Source organism: Parus major, chromosome Z (assembly GCF_001522545.3).
Source record: "Parus major isolate Abel chromosome Z, Parus_major1.1, whole genome shotgun sequence".
NCBI classification, from domain to species: Eukaryota; Metazoa; Chordata; class Aves; order Passeriformes; family Paridae; genus Parus; species Parus major.
The window spans coordinates 1932352-1940839 of record NC_031799.1 but is presented as its reverse complement, the minus strand read 5'-3'; the positions used below and the strand labels follow the sequence as shown (position 1 = coordinate 1940839).

The 8488-nt window shown below is 52.0% G+C and overlaps 1 protein-coding gene across 2 annotated transcripts in view; it reads left to right on the top strand.

Annotated features, from left to right (window-relative positions):
- The first annotated feature begins 1628 nt into the window (after positions 1–1628).
- Positions 1629–8488, top strand: part of RNF165 (ring finger protein 165) — a 54373-nt gene continuing 47513 nt past the window's right edge. For both annotated transcript variants that reach the window (XM_015615500.2, XM_015615499.2), the window contains exon 1: positions 1629–1741. In XM_015615500.2, coding sequence (XP_015470986.1) covers positions 1681–1741 — 61 coding nt within the window. In that variant the 5' untranslated portion in view covers positions 1629–1680. The remainder of the gene's footprint in view (positions 1742–8488) is intronic.

The window sequence follows — 8488 nt, the reverse complement described above, 5'->3', positions numbered from 1 at the left end:
CAAAAAAAAAAAAAAAAAGAAAATCAAACCAAAAAACAAACCCACAACAAACCCACAAACTCAACCCAGTGACAGACCAAATGCCATAATCCAGGCAGACAAATCCATTGCACATCCGTGTCCGGAGGCTGCCGGGCGCTTAAACCTGCCAGATGCACGGGATGGATAAGGCTAAGCAGGGATTAAGGGGGCTCCCCACGGCGGGACGGCAGCCACAGCAGGCAGGAGGATGGGGGCAAAAGGAAATAAAACCAGCCTAGGCAGGGTGGGAAGGCTGTGGAAAAGTCGCTTTGCAGCAGAGTGAAATGATTCTCTGGATGCTGCTCTTTGACAGAAATCCCTCCTGCACAACGGGGGTTTCTGACTCCATTAAAACAGCTTTAAATCGAGATGTGAGCCTGTTTGGGGTTTTTTGGGTGGGGGTGAATTGCCCTTCTTTAGGCTGGGGGTGTTCTTTGCACCAACAGGTGGATGGCTCCGAGCTCCCAGGCATTTCCAGGCGCTCTCTGCACCCCTCTGGGCTTGGCTGGAGCCATTTTAGGTCAGTGATGCCCCAACTGATAAATTCTGTCAGTAACTGGGGCGTCAACACAATGGACCACTGTGTCACTGCAGGGAGGGGATGGGGATGGGATGTGATGGGGACTGTGACTGGGATGGGGACAGGCACAAGCCCCCAGTGGCCCTGGTTCTGTCACAGCCTGACACATGTTTCCCGAGTGCCACGGCCAGGGATGTGTGCAGGGAGCGCTCCAGACGTGTGACCCACACGTGTGTGACATGGGAGAGGATGGGGGCTGTGGCCAGGGGCAGCACGAGTGTGTGTATGTGACTGTGTGTGAGCGTGGCTGGGTGTGATGCGTGTCTGTGTCCACATGTGTGATCTCTGTGTGTGCTCTGAGTGTGCTTGTGGCGGGTGCCTGTGCACATACGGGGTGTGCGGGTGTCTGTACACACCTGTGCTGTTGCATGAGCCACACGTGTGTGTGCCCCTGCATGTGTGCAGGGATGCTGCCCTGCCTGTGTGTGCATGGCAGCATGGGTGTGCACGTCTGCATGGGTGTGTGCCATGTGTGCGGCCGGCAGAGCTGTGTTTGTGTGGGAGAATGGATGGATGGATGGATGGATGGATGGATGATGGATGGATGATGGATGGATGGATGGATGCAGGGATGGATGCAGGGATGGATGGATGGGTGGGTAAATGTATGGCTAGATGGTTGGACAGATGGAAGGAAGGATGGATGGATGTGAATGAACTGAACGATGGCTGGTCAGACGGATGCACAGACAGATGGCAGGATGGTTGGACAGACGTCAGGACAGACAGATGGAAGGATGGCTGGACGGATGGACAGACAGACAGGCGGATAGAAGGACGGGTGGCTGGATGGGAGGACGGCTGGACGGGCAGACGTCAGGACAGACGGACAGATATAAGGACGGCTGGACAGACGGACCGGCGGGCGGATGCGCGCGCACGCGACCCCGCGGCGCGCGTGCGCGCCTCCCCTCGAGCGCGGGCCGCCCCGCCCCCGGGTGCCCATTGGTCGCTGGCGGGCTGGGGGCGTGTCCCGGCGGCGGCCCCCGCGCTGCCATTGGCCGCGCGCCCCTTTGTGTGCCGGCCGAGCGCGGCCGCCGCCAGTCGCCGGCGCGTCCGGGGGGCACAAAGGCCGCAGCATGGTCCTGGTGCACGTCGGATACCTGGTGCTGCCCGTCTTCGGCTCCGTGCGCAACAGAGGTACCGCTCCCAGCAACGCGGGTTCGCGTCCCGGGGCCGCTAGCGGCGGTGAGGGGGGGCGGCGCGTCCCGGGTCTCCGGCGGCAGGAAGGGGGGGTTGCCCCTCAGCGTTCCCCTCAGCCCACCTCACCCAGCCCGGCGGCATCCCCCTTTCTGGGTCGCCGCCCGCCCCACACGCACCACGTTTGGGGACCTCCCGCCCGCACCTCCCGTCTCTGCTGCGGTAGATCCATTCCCCCCTCCCCCCCTACCCCGTTCTTCTTTTACGGATTTTATTTTATTTTTTAATTTACCCTCTCCCCCACCCCTCACCGTAGCCACCAGGCCATCCCAGCGTAGCTGTAGCCGATAACAGCCATTTTTGTACCTCCATCCTGTGTAGTAGCTGAGTTACATTTGCACTGTAAATTCCTGTTAAGTGGATTCGTTTTGCTGTGGTCGTCGTCGCAGAGTCTCTTTGGGGTGGGGTGGGGGCAGACGCCCCCAAATTGCGGCCAAACCCACAATCACGGGGCGGCTGAGGTTGGAGAGGGACCACGGTGGGGTCATCTGGTCCCACCTCCCTGCTGAAAACCTTCCAAAAAAAAAACCAAAAAACCCATTAAATTTGGGGAGGGGAAGCGCAGCGATTGGCCGCGATTCGGAAAATCGGGCTGGCAGAGAGTTGGGGAGTGGGATGTGTGTGGTCGAGCAGCCGCGGGCGGAGGGTGCAGCATCCCTGTCCCCGCGGTGACACCGCCGGGCATCGCCCCCAGCCCCGTCCCTCCCTGCAGCCACAAGTGTCCCGTCCCGCCCGCGCACCCCCAAAAAAGCCGGGCTGCCGAAAGAGACGACTGGCAAAATGGTTTTCCATTAAACAGGGATAACATTTTTTTCTGCTGTGCTGAATTACTTCCTGTTCTTATTTTGTGGGTAATTTTTTCTGTACCGAATATCCTTTGGTTGTGTATCTCCACCTTTTTTCTTGTACTAAAACTAAAGCATGGTCTGTATTTTTTTACATTACCTAGTTTCTGATGTAAATCTCTCTGTAGAGACATACCCTGCTGAAATGTAATGTGCTGTAGCCTATACATCTGCTCAGTGTACGCTGCTTTTGTTCTGTTGCCCTTCCATAGCATGGTGGGCCTTGCCTTTTTGTATTGTGTGCATGATGACATTGTTACACACGATTCCACTAATACTAATATACGATCTCTCAATAAAGAAACTAGTTTTCCTATATTAACCTAGTGTGCTTTTTCTATTGCTGTTTTCCCATTTATTGTCGTATCCTGCTGTTTAGATTTTTTCCTTGCTTTCCCCTCATCGTGAGGTTTGAGTGAGTGGATTTTTTCTCCTTCATAGAACAGATATGGGGGCTTTTAAATACATTTTTTCCCCTCACTTCCTATCCCATATCTACCCTCAGCATTAGTCTGTGTGTACATACTCCCCAGCGCACAGTCCATGTTGCTGTTGTGCCGATGCAGAATTCTGGTTTTACTGCAGGACAGCCAAAAAAAAAAAAAAGTGTACAAATCTAATCCCTCATTATTAATCAAAAAAAAAAAAAATTGATGAAGGGTCTGCTGCTTATTCATTCTAGTTACAACATTACATGATCCTTTCCAGACTGATCCCTCTGTATGGATGGGGAGGGAATTGTTTATTTTTCGAAACTCCTGATTACCAAGAGGTAAACCAACCTGAATTTAAAAAAAAAATAATAAAAAAAAAATTCCTCCTCTAATCTTTAAGCAGGGTATTTAAAACATATACATCTCTGCGAGTGCCCTGCCCACCATCTGCCAGGCGAGAAGTTGCTGTGCCTCGGTCCCGCGGTGACTGGCACGCTATAAATATCTCCACTAGACCCCTGCAAGGCAGGGCTCGTAGAAACGTCCCAGCTGCTAATGTTGTAACTACATTTTTCCTGCTTGAAGCGTCCAGGCCCACCATCTTCTGAATAAAATCTAGATTTGGTCCAAAAAAAAACAAAACAAAAAAAAAAAAACCCACCAAAAACCCAACTACGGGGTTGGGAGAAAGTCATGGGGAGCCTTAAATTATTGGAAGCATGGAGGAATGGATGAATTGCGGTCAGCGAGCAGTTTTGTTGCGGCTGCAAAGGGATGATGATAATAATAGTGGTCACCTCTCCTTGTGCATGCAGCAGACCTCCTCTCCCAGGTCTGCAAAATGGTCCTGTAAAACATCCCCGTTTTGGCTTGGATGCCGCGAGGAAGTGAGGGAAGCCAGGGCTCCCAAAGCCAGGAGATGGGGCTGGGAGGGGAGGCGGGGAGAGCATCTTGTCTTTAATTACATTTCCACAGAAGCGTGGGGGGGAGACGCAGGGTTGCTGATTGGTCTTTAATGAGAGGAAGACAAATTCAGCAGGTCGGTGGTTCCCACCCGCTAAAATTTCACGAGGAGCCGCTGGCACACAAAACAAAAGCCAGTGGCTCCTGCAGCCTGCCCTGCCTTTACCCCAGCATCCCTCCCAGAGACGCATCATTTCGCAAGGCTGTGCCTTTCCACCTCTCTCCTAGCTCTATCCTGAGTTTGGTTGGTTTTCTCTATAAACATTTATTTATGATTTCCTTCTCCATATTTCCTTTTCCGTGTACCTCGGTGACTGTTTGGCCATCCTGTCCCCCTCTGTATGAGCACCGGTGGGGTGCCCCCCTGCTCCCCCCTGGATGTAGTGTATGCCGTGGCCCTTTGTTCTCGCTCCATCCTCGCCCCGGGCCAGCGCTGAGCTCCTCCGTGCCTGACACGTCCCCATACACATCCCGAGGAGGGAGGCTGTGCTTCTCGCTTGCATGAAGGGAGACATGCATGCCTGTTGGGGCTGATCATTTTCCAATGTGATTTTTTTTTTTTATTTTATTTATTATTTTCTCCCCCCTCTCCTGCCCTCTCCTCCCCCCCTCCCCCCTTTCTTTTTGTTTTGTTTCCTTTTATTTTTAAATTCAAACCCCCCCTCCCCCAACCCCACGCCATGTGAGACAATGAGATTCGGGTTTTGGCGTGGGAAAAAGAAGAAAAAAAAACAAAAACAAATCCCCCTTCTCCTCTTCCCCCCACCCCGAACCCCGACACAGATAAACCCATCCCCTCCACAGACACCTGCCGGCAGCTGCCCCTTTGTTGGGAGTGGGGATTCACTGCAGTGAGTGGAATAACCCCCCCCCAGGTCTCACTCTGCAAATTAGCCCTACTACAGAGCAGGGCTGCGTGGTCAATCCACTCCAGGGATGCCTTGGTAATCTAATAATGCAGAAAACTGCTGGGTTAACGGCAACTTTTAAAGCAATTTATCATCCGCATCATATTTTTGACCTGTCTTGTTAGAAACACATCTTTACAAGAGGAAACATCCCCCCCTCCTCCACCTCCCAGCCTTATTAGTCAGTAACCACCAGGCTTTCATAGCTCATAATCCATCAAACTCATCCACATTTTAATGACTTAATTCCTTTGACACTCTTGAAAAGCCACGTTTGAGTCCTGAAAAAGCCACCTGGTACAAAGAAAATGATTTCATTTTGTTTTGTTTGTTTTTTTGTTGTTTTTTTTTTTCTTTTTTTGTTTTGGTTTTTGTTTTTGTTTTAGCATCGGGGGCTGAGGAAATCCAAGGCAGGTCACGTGCTGGTGGTGCTGCTGTGGGTGTGGAGGCACATGCAGTGATTTCTGTAAAGCCTAGGCATCTCTCCCGCACCAACCTGTATCCCTGGACTCCCTTAAATAACTCCTTTCAGTAACAGGGAGAAGGATAATCCCAAACACAGACAAAACGGGCGCTGAGGTTCATTTATGTAAAGGTTGTGTAAAGATCTCACGCCCATCTGTGTGCGTTTAACGATGGCAAAAGGGAGCTGGGCTGATGGGTCTCTCACATGGGGTTTCTGGGCTGGTGGCACAGCTTCCATCCTTTTTAGGAGAAACAAGTAGTGGTCATGTTTTGCACATGCTGGGAATTACCAGCAAATCCTAAAGAAAGCTGATCTGGATTTACCTTGCCGTGTGCGGATCTGGCCCCGTGGAAGTGTGTTATTTAAGAACCGGTGAGTTGGTGCGCGAGGGAGGCAGCAGCAGAAGCTGTGAAGCTCGGGGGTGGTCGGGGGGGTGTGTCTGCCACAAAACCCCGGAGCTGCTCTGGTGGAGGGGAGCAGAGTGCTGAGGACACTGTGGGGACACAGCCCAGCGTTGCTCGGGGTGCTCTGGGCAGACTCTGGGTGTCCTGGCAGAGTCACCCTGAGTCCTCCTCCGTGACCTTTCTGGAAGGACTTTCCTAGAGTAAGTCTTGAGTTACATTTTTGTTGTTGCTTCAAACCCTGTTCATAACCTGGGCAGCTCCTCGTTAGCTGAAAGGGGAGTACAGAGCGTGTCTGGGGCAGGCACTGCTCTGTTTCTCTGTAGGAGAAACCCCCCCAGGTACCTCAGGGAGCACCTGATGGGACATCGAAGACCGGCTCATGCATCTCCACTGACCAGAGGGACCATGGTGGCAACTGCTGGACGTGCAGGGGTGGAAGGACAAGGGAATACAGCTCTTTTGGGGATAGCAAGGACATGGGCATCCCCTCCCACCCCTTTACATGCTGGTTTAACCCCAAACCATGCCCTGGGGCCGCCACATGTCTAAACTGGAAGGTTCTTATTTCCAGAGGTGTTCAAAAAGGGACAGGCACTGCAGCAGGTCAGCATAGAAAAGCCTTTCCCACCCTTAACCTGGGAGTGCTCATTTTGGGAGACTTTAAATTACTTTGTGAGAAATCCAAGGAGAGATTTGCAAAAGTTCTTTTACTACATTAAATTTTCTTCAGTATCTGTAACCCCCAGGAGCAGAGTTGGTTTGGCAATTGGAAGAGGTGTGATGGCATTGCCAAATGCTGTGACTCTCGGGCATCTCATGGTATTTGGGTGTTTCTGCATAACCCTGCAGCTCCTGGAGCTGGGTGATAGCATGAGGCTTTCCTCTTGAGGGGTTGTACATCATGCAGAGCTTCAAGCTGTTGCTTATGGTAAACCTGGTCCTCAAAACTCACAAGTCTGCACTCAGCAGGTATTTCAGCTGACGGTGGGGTTTGTGAAGCAGAAGGGGGATGTGGGGCTGCAGTGGGGCCAGGGTAGGTACCTGCAGGGAGGCAGTGAGAATGGGGACAACACCCAGTGGGGAAAATGGTAATTTTCTCCCTTTTTTGGTTCAGTTTGGGTAGATGGGGTGGGTTGGTCTGCAGTTGGGTTTGGCAAGGTGATTAAGTGGATTCCCAAGCAACTCTGCAAAGCACCCCATGGGAGATCCACGAGTTAAATCCTTGTGTGGTCTTGTTGCACTCCTAAAGCTTCTTAGAGAGAAAACTCTGTCTTTTGAGAAAGGTTAAATTCTCCCCATAACAACATCAACAACAAAAATAATAATAAAAAACCACAGTAATTGCTTCTTAGCCTCTTGCAGCAGGTCCTGGTGGTGGCAAGGACTGGGCTCCTGTGCTGGAGAACTCGGCAGCAGCCAGGATGGAGGGAAAGCAATCCCTTGTCTGCTCCATGCCTCCTCTCCACCTTTTCTTAACCCTTTCTGCTCCTCCTCTGCTCAGTTTTGCAGTCTCCCAGGACTTTTTCTCACACATTTTCCTGCCTGGTGGTCCTTTGCATTTCCCAGCCCCAGCTGGATTGGGCTGGTTTGCCCATGCTGTCGTGGATCCCTCTTGGTAAGTGTCCTTAACCTCTGTTGTTTTCTCTCCCTCCCTTTAAAGGCTGCAAAATGTGCCTGCAGGAAAGTTGTGTGGCTTGTGGCTCTTAAATGAACATCATCTCTTCATTGGCTTGAGGGACTACACCCAGTGGAGTCAGCAGCAAAGAAGGGCTGGAAGCAGCAAAGGTGCAGGGTGTGGGGAGCAAGAGAGTAGGGGGCAGCCCTGTGGGCTGGGAGCCTGTAGGGAAATGTTTGGGTGAGGATTTTGGTAGCTGGGGGAAGGATCCAGGTGTCTCTGTCTCTCTCACCACATCCCTCACCAGCCCCCAATTGGCTGCCCTGTGTGGAGGTGACACCCTGAGGTGTGGGTGACCCTCAGCTCAGTCAGAACCATTGGCTGGTGCTGGTTTTCCTCTTTTTTCCCTCCCTCTGGAAGGCTCAACTGGTGCTGTGGAGCTGTTACTGTGCACCACCCCTCCATGTCCTTTCCCAAATGGTCCAAAGAGCAGGTGTGTCCCTAAACAAGGAGAGCACCAGGCATGGGCACCTTCTGGGACTTTGTTGAGCAGGACTGATGGAATTGGGCAGCCTACCAAACCATATGTCCAGCTCTGGAGCTAAGAATGGCTGTGGAAACATTCTCTTGTCCTTTTTCCCAGGCTGGGAGGGGTCTCTAAAAGGCATTCAGAAAAACCATCCCTGGGGCATCTGTCTTACTGCAGCTGCTCCCCACTCTGGGTTCCTCCAGTGAAGGAAGGGACTGGGAAACATCCCTGTAGCAAATGTGCCCTCCCCAGCTGTGCTTCCTGTGTGTCTCTGGGATTCCTCATTCTCCTGGTGGCATCTGACTCTTCCTTCAATCACACTGCTAGATCGAGGCACTGATATTTCCCACAGGACCTTGGGTGTTTTGGAGGCTGATGGTGCATGAGGAGGCGCCACTCATGACCAGTTGCCCAACTAGCTCGCCAGTTTCTGTGGTGTGTCTGCTGAAAACTGGGCATCTACAGACAAAAGGAGGCTTTCTTCTCTCTTTTTTTTTTTTTTTTTTTTTTTTTTTTTTTTTTT